The 14,636-nt window shown below is 47.6% G+C and overlaps 1 protein-coding gene across 3 annotated transcripts in view; it reads right to left on the bottom strand.

The window, feature by feature from the left end:
- Positions 1 to 14,636, bottom strand: part of HMGXB4 (HMG-box containing 4) — a 31,501-nt gene that overhangs the window by 4,111 nt on the left and 12,754 nt on the right. For all 3 annotated transcript variants that reach the window (XM_036761390.1, XM_036761392.1, XM_036761391.1), the window contains 4 exons: positions 7,039 to 7,120; positions 5,960 to 6,024; positions 1,913 to 2,021; positions 1,529 to 1,698 (listed from right to left, as the gene is read on the bottom strand). In XM_036761390.1, coding sequence (XP_036617285.1) covers positions 1,529 to 1,698; positions 1,913 to 2,021; positions 5,960 to 6,024; positions 7,039 to 7,120 — 426 coding nt within the window. The remainder of the gene's footprint in view (positions 1 to 1,528; positions 1,699 to 1,912; positions 2,022 to 5,959; positions 6,025 to 7,038; positions 7,121 to 14,636) is intronic.

Genomic DNA, 14,636 nt, shown 5'->3' with positions numbered 1-14,636 from the left:
GGGAAGAACAAATGCTGGGGCAACTTCACCATGGCACCATGAGGCCATGGAAAATCCAGGAAACAGACACTCGACCTTCCTGGGACCGAGGATAAAAATTATCCACCCCTTAAATCCTTCTTTCTAAAGCCCCACGTCAACCACTGCATTCATCTGCTGAATAAAGTTGCTGTGACTTCAACTGCCTCCCAGAAGTGGCTGTACCTTCTATAAGCTTAGGGGGATTTCCAAGAGAACTGATAAAATCACTCAAGTCGACTACAGAAACCCACCAGAAGGCTCAAATGCCAAGTCAGCCAAAGAGGGTGATCTGGTGAGAAGTTATGGGGAACGATGAAGATAAGAAACCCCAAAGTGACTCTGTGGGTTACCTCGCGTCAAAGGGCAAGTCTTTGTGAGCATGCCCACAGCCAGGCTGACTCATGTGCAGCAAGTGGAAGCCCTTGTCTGCTGCCTATTACCAGGAAGCAGAAGGCCCTCGGGATTGCACGAAGCAAACATATTAATTAGTTATACCACAAATCCCTCCATGATCGACTCTCTCAATTCAGGCCTTTTGGGAAGCACAGAATTTAGGAGATTAGGAAGAAAATTCAGACACTCCAAGGTCAGAAGAGAATATAGGTCTTTGGTAACCAAGTGGTTTGAGCCCCAGGCTGTGAGCAATAACCCCAAAATTGGCATTTGCTTTGACAAAGGCAGAAGAAAACTGCAGGAAATTAAGAGGATTTTAGAGCAAGCACCAGAAAAATACAGCCAAGTGTACTGGGCTTGACAAGCTTACACAGTGGCAGCCCCACAGTATCTCCGTGTATTCATGAACCTCCAGGGTTCATATTGGAAGCCCCAGCCCCCAATTCCCAGTGTGGTCATCTTTCCCCTAGACCACACTTGCCCCTGACTAAACATGAGGGTGCTTCGATTCCAAAAAAGCCAAACGCAGACTCTGCTGGCCAGGAAGCAGAGGCTAATTATCCCCAAGTCACCAGGACCGTCCCCTTGTACTCTGAGCCCAGGCTTATCAAGCCCCTTCTCTGTGCCAAGCACTAGGGATACAAAAGGAGGAAGGGCAGCCCCTGCCCTCACTGAATGTACAGTCTGAGAGGAAGTTAACAAGTATTTACATGATTATAACTGAAGACAGAGGGTGAAGATCCTAAGAGGGCACAGACAAAATGCCATAATGCCCTGGAGGAGGAGGGCTTCGTGGGGGAGGCATTGCTATGGATGATGCCAGCAATGGTGGGAAGGAGCCTGAGGAAGGGAGAGTAGGTTTGGGGCGAGGCTGTCAAGAGGAAGGCAAAGGAGAGCCACTAAAAGACTGGGCAGGGAGAAGGTCTAATCAAAGCTGTATTTGAGGATTAATCTGAAGGGAGGGTCATTCTGGACAGTCATAACAGATTACGGATAATGAGGATGTGATGCAGTCATCATGAGATCGAGGGTGATTTGTGAGGAAGTACCTTCTCAAGTGGAGGCCAAGGGAGGCGGCCAGAGGGCCTGGCTGAGGCCTGGCCTCTAGACTCACCTCTGTTTCTTGCAGGCGGTGACCGATGAGGCTCAGCGATTCTCCTAAGAGCTGGAGGTGTGCAGCTACGTCGATGGGATCTGTCTCAGGAGCTTTGGCTGGGGAGGAAGACAGCACTGCTGTGCTAGAAGGGGACTTTTTATGAGGCGATATCACTCCAGCAGGAGAAGCTAAGGCCAAAGGAGGAGAACAGGGAGGTGAGACTTGGCTACCAAACTGGGCCCCGCAGACAGGGATGGGCTTTTCCATCATAGCTCTGAAAATCCCCATGTTTCCCCTGCCAAAGCCCTTCTGGCCTCCACTCTGCCCCCCACATGTGGTTCTCCTATACTTCACCTCCCACCTCAACCATGAGCCTCTAGTGGAGGCCGCCATTACTCCCACCTTTGACTCTCATGGCCCCCTCAGAGCCAGCGGCTGCTTTCCTCTTCACCGTGGTGGCCTCAGCCTTATTCTGTTTGTGCTGGAGGTACTGGGCCTTCTGCTTCCAGACCTATACAGATAGAAAGGGTGGGGCAGTCACAGGAGGGAAGGATGGTTGGGCAGAGGGAACAAGAGGGAAGAGGCAAATTAAAGTTGGCCACTGGACTCAGCCAGGAGGCCCAAGCTAGAGGCCCAGGGACGAGGCTCACACAGGGCTGACTACAGGAGAGAGGCCCTGGGTGGTGGAAATCTTGTGAGATGGAGTGTGACAGAGTGTCAGAATGAAAGCCTGGCTTTCAGCTCATCTGAGGGCTATATAGTAACTTCATCTTTTATAGATTTTGCCATGAAGAGGAGCGATGGCAGGGCCAGGGCCCAGGGCTAAGCCACCCTGATGAACAGAGAGCTGCGGAGACAGTGGTGGCGTCAGCAGCAGGGAGTGGCTCCAGGGTCAGGTAGATTTAGTCTCCAAATGCAGAATGAGTGTGTTCCTTGCTTTCCCTGCTCCCCATGGCTAGAACGCCCTCCCCTTTCTCAAATCTCAACTGTCCTTCAAGGTCTGACTCTAATCTTGCTTTCTGGAGCTCTCACACAGCACTCTCTGTCTCTCTGATCCCTCTACTGGCTTGTCCTCTGTGCTGCGGCTGGAGTGGATGCTGCTGGTCTGTTGGGGGGTTGGGGACCCTGATGGTTGGGGTGGCCCTGGACAGGTCAGGCACTTCCTTGGGAAGTGGCAGTAACAATAATGCTACTAACAATTTATTATCTACCTCACAGTGTTGGTTGTTGAGGGGAACATGTCTATGAATCTGAAGCACCTAGAAACGTGAGTTATTACCACCACAAGTTCCATCAAGGTAGGGGCAGTGGATTACCTCTGTGCCTCCTTCAGCTCACAGTACTGTGAACACAGCAGACAGTAATAAATGGCTGCTGAATGAACGCTTGATGGACAAATGAATTAATCCTTGCTCTCTGATCATTAGATGGTTCTTGACTCTGGAGAGAGGAGCCCAGGCTTAACAAGTGCACCATGGGCCTCTCTAGGCCTGCCTTTCCTCATCTGCACCCTGGCACAGCAGCCTACCACTATGCGAGGGTCAGGCAGGTGCCCCACAGCCACCCAGCTTGATGTAGATTTCATCTGTGGTGACTCTGCCTCTGCGCAGGCCTCGGACCATGCACCCGCCAGCAGGGCTTTCTCTATCAGACGATGCTCTCGGACCTGTGGACTCTCTCTCTCCCTGTATACCTAGCCTTTTGGGCCCAAATGCAAGACTACTTAAAATAGGTAGTGCCCGATACTGAGGAGTGTGAGGTCGTGGCCCTGGGCCTGGATGAACTGCACTCCAGGCTATGGAGAGAACCTGTGTGGGATTGTTTGGCTACAGTCAGAGACATCTGTTAAGAGTGTGGAGAACAGGAAGGAGGGAGAAGACCTGAGATGGATACTTTTTTTAAGGGTAAAGGATGGTGCCTTGAAACCAGAGGTGGTTGAGACTGACTGCAGTTCCTGGCAAAATTCTAGATGGTCTTACTCCAGGGGAAGGATTGTAAGCACTTAGCTGAGGTCTACAACAGGCTCTTCATCAAGTCCTGGGAGGAGCCTGACTCTGCCCATTTCCCGTGTGCTCTCTTAGGCCCTCCTCAACACCACAGCCAGAGCCCGCTTCAGTGCACAGGACTCCCACCATCCACCCATGACTATAGTGGGGAGAGAGCCAAGCCCTTCAGCAGGAACATCTCCTGTGATAGGGCCCGTACTCTAGCTATCCCTCACCATGGTAAAACAGGTCCAAAGAAAATAAATAAAATCCTACATAAAGAAGGTAAGGAAGCAAGAAGTCACTAACAGCTGGCATGCTTTCATCCTGAATAGGTCATGACACATTAATTTGATTTCCTTTGATGACAGGCTGGTTGCCAGGCTGGTAGTCCAGTGCCACAGACAGCATTCCTGGACTTTAGCTGGGCACTGAACAAAACCCCCCTGTACATTCTTGTTGAGTGAGACATGGGCTGGATAAGAGCATGGTTAGTTGTATTTGGAGCTGATTCAATGATTGGACCTAAAGAGTGAATAAGCTGCCAAAGACCATGAAAGGGGTGTCTGGTGTAGCATTGTTGGGACCTCTCCCTGGCCCTGGGCTTGTTGTATTTACATCAGTGACTTTGACAAAGGGATGGATGGGATGTTCACCCAAGAGAAAGATGACACAAAATGGGATGGGGGAACCAAAAGGTAGGACGCCAAGGTCAGGCTGGTTTGGTGAGTTAAATCTAACAGGGTGAAACGTAATGGATCAGGGCAAAGCATGAGAACACACACTGCCACCTGAGCTAAGCCACAAGCTCAACAAGCTTCGATGTTCTCATCTGTCAAAGGGAAAGGATACGTTTCCTTGTGTCCCTCCTTGAGTTGTTGTGGGGAACCAACACAGGGCTAGATGACAATGCACATGAAAAAGAAATGGGGGTGTTAGTGGACAGCAGGACCAGCCAAGTCCACAGTGCCTGTGACCCAAAGGTCTGCTTTCAGGAGGCTGCCCTGGGGGGTCTGGAAGGAGGAGGGGGTCACGCAGAACCCCGGTCAGTGTCTAGTCCCAGGCATTTGGGATGAAGTGGGGGCTGGAAAGCATGGCATAGGAGGATCTTCTGGGGCAACTGAAGATGGAGAAAGGAGGCTTGGGGAGGGGATCTGCCCTGGGAGGAGGATCAGATGTGTGCTCTGTGGCCCCAGGAGCTGAATGAGAAGCAGGGCACAGAGGCAGCAAAGAGGCAAACTGAGATTAATGGCAGAGCTGCCCCAAAGTGCACTGGGCCCCCATCACTAGTGACTGTTCTTGGGGTAGGCCCCCTCTCAGGGTGATGCAGTGGGCAGTTGGGGATGGCCTTGGGTTCTGCATGATGGGGGGCATTCCCCTTCTCTGAGGCTCAGATAACAATCTGCAGGCTGCTTCCCTCATGGGGTTGTGGTAAGGAAAGTGCTTGGCAGCTTTAAATGGCATGAGGTCTTGGCACTATAATGCCCCAGCCTGGGGGTCCCTTTCAGTTCTGTTTGTCTTTGGAGGAGGCTCTTGCTGTGCTGCTAATTCTGAAGCTCCATCGAGTTGGCTCCTTGGGTCACAGAGTGTAAGGGGAAGATATGAGGAAAGACAGACTCAGAGGACAGCCTCAGGCTGCTTCCTCTTAGCCTCTCAATGCAGTGAGGGTGTGTGGCTACAAATCACAACCACTGTACTCTCCAAAGAATCAGGGCTGTGGTTGCCCCAAAGGGGATTAATGTGTGTAAGTAGTGGGCACAGCCAAAGACACGGTTATTGACGTGGATGCCCAGAACAGGAGGGGCGGAGGGAGTGCCGATGGGCAGAGCTCTGTCCAGGGTCAGAGGAAGGCCCCCACTGCCTTGGGCCCATCCTTGAGGAGGGACTGATGGAAGGATGTAGGTCAGAATCAGGAAGAATGAGAAGGTGTAGAGTCCATGAGCTCCCCTGCTGGAGAGAGGACTGCCATCTCTGAGACCAAGATCCAATGCAGCTAAAGGCTCCACACCTGAGGGGCTCTAAGAAGGGGGCTTGCTGCCACAAGGTTCTGGCCACAAGTGTGCCAAGGTGTGGAAAGCTGTGAGCTTTCTTAGTGGAGGGAACACCCAGACCAAGTTATTCAAAATTCTTTTGAGAGGAAGCATGGCAATATATACCATAGGGCACTGGACCTGGAAGTGGGAATCCCTGGGTTCAAATCCAACCTCACATAACTCACACAACCTCCAGCTCTAGGATGCCATGAAATGACCTGGGCTCTGGTAGGTACAGAGTTGTCCCTCCAGTGGCTTATCAGGGCCTGACAGCCATGCCAAGGGGCAGTGAGTTCTGGTCAGCTCTCACTTGACCTCTGCGCCCTTCACCATCACTCAGCATCTGCAAGCTGAGGCCAAAATAGGCTCAAAGCCCCCTGATGAAGCCAGGGCTTTTAGGACTATTCTAACCACATTACTCAGACACTTACCAGTTTGTCTTTTTCTGGCAGCTGTTTCCATACTTCAGCCAATTTCTTGCTCAGTTCCCCAAAATCTGGTGAAAAAAAAAAAGAAAAAAGGTAATATGGGTAAACAACTCCATTAAAAAGGAACAAAAATAGGTGACAAGAGCATGTGTAAGCATTTAGGAAGGTCAGACTTAAAATTCCCAGTCGTCTCTCTGGATGAAATGCACGGGCCACCAGCCTTGCACCAAATCCCGAAGGAGCCTGGCTCCCAAAGGTTCTCTCTCTTCACCATATCAAACAAGCCTGTAATAAGAGGACCTATCAACTTATGCTTTCACACAAAGAAGGAATCTCCTAGGCTGCTTTCTATAGGCCGAGTACCTGAGAGAACAAAACCAAAGAAGCTATTCTCTGTCCTCCTGCCTCAAAACCAATCCCCACACCAACGACATCTTAGTAGCAGGCCCTTCACATATCATAAGGGGCTTTCCCCTCAGCATCTCACCTGATGCCCACAACTGTGAGCTACGGGAGGCAGACAGCTTTCAGATGAGGGAGCTGAGAGTCAGAGAGCACAGGTGGACTCCCCCAAGGGTCACAGAGAAGGCCATTGGGGGAGCCAGGGCTAGAACCCAGGTTCCTGACTTCTCCTGGAGAGTTTTTACCACTATCTCAGCTGCTTAGAAGGGCCAGAAAAAATGACTATCTATGGCAGGGTCTTACACCTTGACCCTTACAGCCAGACAGGCAAGATTGAGGATGGTGTCATATCAGTCATGTAACACACAGCTCCAGACTATGTCCTCCTAAGTATGGAAAGTCTGCAGCAGCCTCTTGGAGAGCAAAGACCAACACCTATACACACTCCCACATAAACATGGATATCCTTTCTATGCTGGACTATCTTCTATTTATAAAATAGATATTTAACATTTCAGATGCTAATCTAACCTACTTAAGTAACGTCAGAACTGAAGGAAACTGACTTGGTGTTCTTTCCATCGGTCCAACGTTTGGTGTCCCCACAGGTCATGAGGAGGCAGCCTGCGCTGGGAAGACTCACTGAGAGGCCCAAGGCCAAAGGGGAGATGTGTCCTTACCTATTCCTGGATGCTCTGCCACGATGGTGACCCGGTACTCCTTACAGAACACCTGGTAGGCAGACATGTTCTTCTTCTTTGGCTAGCCCCAGAGAGAAAAGAGAACAGGACGAGACATAATTAGGATGCAGATTTAGAAACCTGGGACCCAAGGGGACAAAGGAGAAAGGATTTTTGTGCTGTTTCATCAAGGGGAAGGATGCTAAATGAGAGTTTTCACTGATAGCCCAGAAGTAGATGTTACATCTCTTTGAAGTTAGGGATCATGGATCATTTGCACTCCACCCCCAATACCTAGTACAATATTTGGGCACACAGTACACAATCAATGTTTGCTGAGTGAATGGAAGAATCCCTTTAGACTCTAAGCTCCTTGTGGGCAGGGCCTGCCATTTGCCTTTCTTTGTATGCCAAGCGTTTAGCACAGTGCCTAGCTCAGAGTAGGTGCTTAATAAATGCTTCCTGACTGAGGTAGATTTAGGACTGAAAACACAAAAGACACAAAACTGGCTAGCTTTTCCCCAAAGGATAGTTATTACATGTTCTTTGCACCTCAGAGATGGATCAGTTAAAGGTACCAGTTTCATGATTTAGTCAAATGAGGGGGGTCAGACTATTTTATCTGTGAGATACCTTCGTCTGATATTCCATGCACTGAAGCATGCTATATTGTTTTTTTCAGATCAAATTGTGCGGCTGCATTGGGAAACTAGATGCCGATTTGGTCGTACTTGTGAAGAAAAAGTGAACCACATCCAATTCAACAGGAGTAGCAATGGGCCCACAGAAAAGCTCCGCCACCAAAATCCTAAGGCACCGCAGCTGCTTCCTTTAACCAAATGATGAGATTATGTATTCTAGGTCTTTTTCTTCATTAACAAATGCTACTTTAACTAAACAACCACTACCACGACAGCTAACATTTACATGGCACTTTACAGTTTGTAGAGTGCTTTATATTTTCGTACAACCCCATTTGACATGCTAGGAAACTGAGGCAGACAGGGGTTTAAGTGACTTGCCCGGGGTCATACAGTTAGTGTCTGAGTCGGATTTGAACTCAGGTAAATTGAACATACTTTTGTCTATATCAATATGAGAAACTTCGAATGCTGAATTTGGTATTTGCCTTCTTATTTATTCATGAACTGGGAAAAAAAAACTCCAAACACACATGTATGCATTCCTGCTTTTTCAATTCCTAGGTGAAATTGACTGACTTCTCACTTTTGGAAGAATCATACATTGGAACAAGACTTCAGGAGGAGATCAGCTGTACTAGGAAACTGGAGCCCAGAAGCTGAAGGGAGCTTCTTGGGGGAGCAGAACAGTGATTCCAATCCAAAGCCAGGGCTCTCTCTGTTCGGCGAACCACCCTGTGCAGCCAGTCATTACTCCCATCTCACCTTGGTCCTTCCAGACTCCCATTCCAATATGCTTTCCACCACACCCCCTGCTGCCGTTAGTACAAGGGAAGGAAACACTCTTTCTCCATTGGTAGAAAAAGCTTTGAATGTCGGAAAAAAAGGGCGTGTCATTTCATTAGTCTCCGATGATTTGAGGTACTTAAGGAACTTCCAACAGTTCCATCCATTAGTAAATGTATGTTGTGTCACCATGACATGATGGATTTAAAAAAAACCACCAACATGTATCCATCTGACCAAATGCTGCCTTTCAGAGCAGTCCTCTGGCAAGACCATGAATGTCCCCATTGCCATGATGCTACTACTGCTCACAAGATGGTGGAACTCCCCTGGGGAAGCTGCCTTCAGGGAAAGTCAGAAACCCCACGAGAAACAGAATCTCGAGATTTAATGGATGCCCACTATTCCATAGGCTCTAAGAAAAAGTCAATTCCCAGTCTGACCATCTCCTTTGTATTCCAGATTTGGCACCGACTACTCTAGTTCTTTCCCCAAAGTCCACCTGCTTTCTGTCAAATTTGATCTTGTTTTTATCAGTATTTTTTGTTTCTATATCACATTCTCTTCAGAACAGATCCCTTCTCCCTTCCCATCCTGGGAACTATGCCTCATAACAAAGCCAATCTACTTTCAGAGGGTGAAAATTCAAGAGAAATGATCTACCAAAGCACATAAAAGAGCGGTATAGATTCGTTACAAAGATTACAATTTAGATAGCTGGAGGAACATTCACTGTTCCTGGCTTGGCCATGCCAATATAATATAAATGTAAAATGATAATACGACCAAAGCTAGTTTAAACATTAAATTTTATACCAATAAAAGGATCAAAGGGATAGTTCATAGAACTTGATAAAATAATAAAATTTATTTGGAAAAAATAAATGATCTAGAATAGCAGGGGAAATGATGAAAAGAGGTAGGGATAAAGAGGGAATAGCATTTCCAGACCTCAAACTATACTATAAAGCAGCACTGGCTAAAAAACAGAGGCAGATCAATGCAACAGAGAAGCAGAAATGATGAAGCAGGAAACAAATTACTTAGGCAAGATCTCCCTATGGGATACAAAGTGCTGGGAAAGTGAGAGAGGTGTAGCCTGGCAGCAACAAGGCTTAGACCAGCACCTTCCACCACACTCTCTGATACATTCTAAATGGAAATGTGACCCCTAATATTAAAGATCACACCACAAAAAAACAAAAAAAAAACATGAAAAGAGGAACAGACCACAGACTTGTCACAGATCTGGGTAGGCAATAGATTCTTAACAAAATAAGGGATGGAGGCAATTACAGAAGATAAAAGAGAGTACTCTGATTACATGAAATGGAAAAGCTTCTGCATAGACAACATTAATGCACCTAGCCTAAAAAGGGAAGTGGGTGAATAGGAAAACATTTTGTAGCAAATTTCTCGGATAAGGGTTCAGAATGCAAGATATATAAACGCTGAACAAAGATAGATACACACCCAAACATATGCATGTATATATGTGTATGTTTGCCATTTGTCATTGACAATACTTCTTCAGTAGTTGTGTTTTAACTCTGGTACCAAGAATTAAGAAAAAAGGCCTATCAGATCTCTATATACAGCTTTTATGAAAAGGCTACTGAAAACTGTCTTAGATACTATATACTGTAAATAAAAATCTTAATCCCTACTCCCTACTTTCTGAGCTTTTACCTAAATTAAAACTAAGTCTAAAAATTACCAACAATATTTTAACATAAAATTAATCTAAATAAAATCCAATTATTATTATTTTTTAAAAATTCAATTTTGTGTCTCCTGGGTGGAATGCCTGAGCCTAAGCTTCGTGTGGCAAGCAGCCAGGAGTGCCTCATAACTTTTTCTAAGGAGACTGTCCAATTTTTCTTCTCAGAGTAGAATCCGGAATGAGACACACTGTTGCCAATCTGTTGCCAAAGACAGTTGGGTTCACCTTTGCAACATCTCTTGAATACAAAGTAGAAGTTATCCTCACCGCCACTCCTGGAAGGAGAGGTTGGGAGGGGGCAGAATTCATGTGAAACTCAAAGTGCTTTGGTGGGGAAGAAGGAAGAATGAGAAAAGACTAAGAAGAAAAACACTGGAGACAATGGAAAGCAAAGCAGCTCATTAAATAATGAACTTCTTATCACTGGCAGCAGATCTGGCCAACTCCCAATGCCTGGCTCACGTCCAGGGGATTGTCAGACACTGGGGCCCTGACACACTGGACACCCCGTGGGGCTCCCTTTCTGGCAACGTGCACCCCTGCCTGGTCTGGGGTGGAGGCACCCAGCACCTATAATGTCTCCAGCAACTGACCTGGGACAACAAATCCAGAGTCCAGTCTGTGGAGGCAGTTCCAAACATGTGGGTGGACCAGCAAGCTAGAATCATACAAGTTTCTTGTTTCACATCTATGGTACAGTAGAGAACATTGGCTTTGCGCTTGGAGGACCTGGGTTCAAATCCTGCCTCTCTGACCACCTTAACCTTCTTGGGCTCCAGTTTGGCCATCTGTAAGAGGGGTGGGCAAGGATGGTCTCTGAGGTTCCTCCCAGCCCTAGACCCACAATCCTATGAGCCTTCTAGACATGCGGTAACGTGACAACAGAAAGAATCTAGATCCCTCTCTAAGGATGGCCAAGACCTGGGTAGCTCAGGGCTAATTGTTCTAAACAACAAAATGGTCAACAGTCTAAACTCTTTTGGAAGGAAATCGTTTGACATGTTGCATCCTCCTCTGTCCTGTACACTCTCTCCTCCTGCCTCCTTTCTTCCTTCCACTGTTCTCTGTGGATGCCAAGTCCCACTCCCTGGGACCTGATCCGTTTCTTCCTTGCCCAGGACCCTCGCTGGGACCACCCTTGCTGGGACCATCCTTGCTAGGAGCATCCTCTCTGGGAGCACTGCTGATCGTGCTGCTGCCAGGCGCAGCCCAACTCCCTTGCTCTAGAGTTCTGCTATCTCTGGCTGAGGTTTTCTTGTCTCCTCTGCCCTAAGGAATCATTTTTGAGGGCTCCTGTGGAAGTGCCTGTTTCCAATAGCCCCATCCCCCTCTCACATTGGCTACTTGTAACTCACATTATCTTTGGGCTGCTCAGAGGGCGCCTCCTGAAGGGTTAATATCCTTGGGGACATCTTTTGGCTCTTCTTACCCCCATATCTCCCACCCCTAATTACCTCGGTCACAGGCCTTGCTTCTGTCTGCCCCAGTTCAGGCCCTCATATGTTCTGGACTCTAACAGCATCCTCCTGGCTGCCTTCATGACACACTTGAACAGGCCCCTCTTTGGCTCCAAACCTTTCAATGACACCTTAGTGTTTACTGAATAAAGCTCCAATGTATTAATGAGCACCTGGAACATCGGGCCTTCTTAACCCAGCACTGCCTCATGCTTCGAGGTATCAGGGTGCCAGGTGCATGAATATATGTATGTGTGCCATGATTTCCTGCCCATGGCACTCCTGACACCCAGTCTGCCTCTTCTTTGCCCTCATCTCACACAGTTTTGGCCTCTTTAAGCCAGAAGGAGGCTCTACCATTCTTGACCATGACCCCTTCAGTGTAGACAGGACACCCAGGGCCCACGAGGCGAGCAGCAGCAGGGGGCACAGAGAATTCTTGGCAGAGACAGATGACACCTCCTTCCATGCAGCGTTCCCTCATCCTCCCTTTCTCTGCACCTCTCCTCCTTGGACATCCCATACTTGGCTGTAGATGGACTCCTCTTCCAAACTGACCATATTCCATTCTGAATCAGTCATTTGGTTTTCTGTCCCCCGAGTAGATAAGAAGCTCCATGAAGGTAGAGACGGTTTCCTGTTTATCTCTGTACCTCCCACAGCATATGTAGCAGAATGCCCTGTATACAGTAGGACCTTAATGCATGTTTATAGAATTAGGCTGAACTGATCAAAGTACAGAGTTTCCTTACGTAGAATATGCTAATAAATAAATGACTTCGAAGGGCAGCTGTGGGACAGCAGATGTTTAATGAATGTTTATGGGATCCTTTTCAAGGATCCACAAAGCTTCCAGGATCACACAATGCTTTACTTGACAGTAAGGGATATCGCAGCAGCCACAGTAGGTGCTGAACTTTAGAAATCGCTTCTCAACAGGCACCCTGGGATTCCGGGGTCGCCATCATCTGAGGCAGGGCTGCTTTTAGGGAGGACTAGCCTGTGGGGAAAAGGCACCTAGAATCCATTTCTGTCTCTGGTCTGGTGGGACCGTACTGCCTCAGGCCTCGGTTTCACCAGTAGACAGATAATATGATGCTATCTCAAGTCTAGTTACCTCTAGACTTTGAATGCCAAATGGATACTTGCCTAAAAGACTGTTTTATGGAGAACTCACGCAGGGCAAGTGCTCACATGATGGCCAGAGGAAGTGATACAAAGACACCGTCAAGGTCTCTCTTAAGAACTTTGGAAGTGATCGTGTGACATGGGAGACATTGGCACAGGACCGCACAGCATGGCGTGCCCTCATCAGAGAAGGTGCTGTGCTCTATGAGCAAAGCAGAACTGAAATAGCTCAAAAGAAACATGAGGTAAGCAAATTTAGAGAATCCACCCTAAACGTTCACGTGGACTCTTTGTGCCTGACCAATGGTAGAGTATTCTGAGATCGTACTGGTCTGATCAGCCATAGTCGGATGTACTGTGATTTGACTCTAACATGATGATGTCACCTTGGTCCTCTCTGAGAACGAAGGACAACAACCAACCAGTTACCTCTAGAGACAGAGAATGCTGATATGGTTTTTGAAATGTCTTAAAGTCACATATACAATTTTCAGAGGTGAATGTTAAGTCACTATCTAGACATTATGGCTGTTAATGATTGATTAAAATGATTTCAACATGTTCCTTAAGTGAGGATACCCTGCCTGCTCCATTTCCTATCAAAGACGAATAAATCTGCTCCCCAAACTTTTCACTTCTACAGATGACTATCTGGGAAATAATCCCAAGCTGGTTTCGGACAATTTTTCTGTTCTCCAGAATGTTTCCTGCTATGCTATTTATTCACAGGAGGTCTGGTCCAGTCCAGCCTAGGGGTTGGAGCTGGCATGTACCTGCCAAATGTCTATTTCATAAGAAATGTCATCATTCTACATTCTAACTCCTGACTATCAGGATGTTACTGCCTACGTATGTTTTCACTTCCTTTCCCCTTAATGAACCTGGTCTTTCCCTCTCTGACTCGCTCTGCTCCAAAAAGTACAGCACTTTTTACCCTCTCCCCAGCGCCTCCACCTCTCTTTCTCTGGCCTTCTACACCTGAACTTCTACTAACCTTTTCATACACCCTCTTTCTCTATCCATTCTCTCCTATAGTCTCCTGTTTCCTTCCACTATGCCCTGTAGAATACGTCCTTCATGGGGTGGTAGGGGCATCCATCTGAGCCCTATTTCTTTCACCTGTACCTTCTCCTCCACACCTATCCTTCTTGCCTAACCAACACCTGGTTCTTTCCTGAAGATACTCTGCCCCGTAACATTCTCACTGTCTCCTTATTCCCTAACGCTACTTTCAGGACATGAAACTGTTACCCTTTCTCTGCTTCTGTGCCAACACCTTCTGATCACTATGGGTGAGTCAGCCTCATCACCTACTTCTGATACCCTAGGGAAGTCAAGCACTTGGCCCACCTTCTTCCTAATCTCAAGGTCATGGACCTCACTGAATCCACTGACTGCCACCTCCATCTGGCTACTCTGTGGAAGCTGTGCTTTGGATTTCATCACTGAGTTCTCCATCTTTGTGAACTCCAGAGAGGTACAGCTCATCACAGCCCATGGTCTGCCTGCCTTCGACTTTGCTGCCCTGACAAGAAGCATATAGGCTCGCTAAATGCTGTCCCTCTCCCAATTCAGATCTTGGTGCCACATTTCAGGAGGGACAGTGAGTGCCAACAAATGTGTCATAGAGAGGAGAGTGACTGAGATGGTGAGGAGACAAGCCACGTTTCATGATACAGGCTGAAAGGGCTGGGGATGCTTAGCTTAGAAAAGAAGATTCCAGGGGGCCATGGTAGCCATCTTCAGGTATCTTAAAGGCTGCCCTGTTAAAGAGGGGTTGGATATTCTGCCTGGCCCCACAAAAGCCATGGAATGAGCCCTGGGATTAAAGTCAGAAAGACTGGGTCAGGTGTCATAATCTAT

The sequence above is a fragment of the Trichosurus vulpecula genome, chromosome 5 (assembly GCF_011100635.1).
Source record: "Trichosurus vulpecula isolate mTriVul1 chromosome 5, mTriVul1.pri, whole genome shotgun sequence".
In the NCBI taxonomy this organism is placed as follows: domain Eukaryota; kingdom Metazoa; phylum Chordata; class Mammalia; order Diprotodontia; family Phalangeridae; genus Trichosurus; species Trichosurus vulpecula.
Note: the sequence above shows the minus strand (reverse complement) of the source record. Positions and strands in the feature narration are given on the sequence as shown.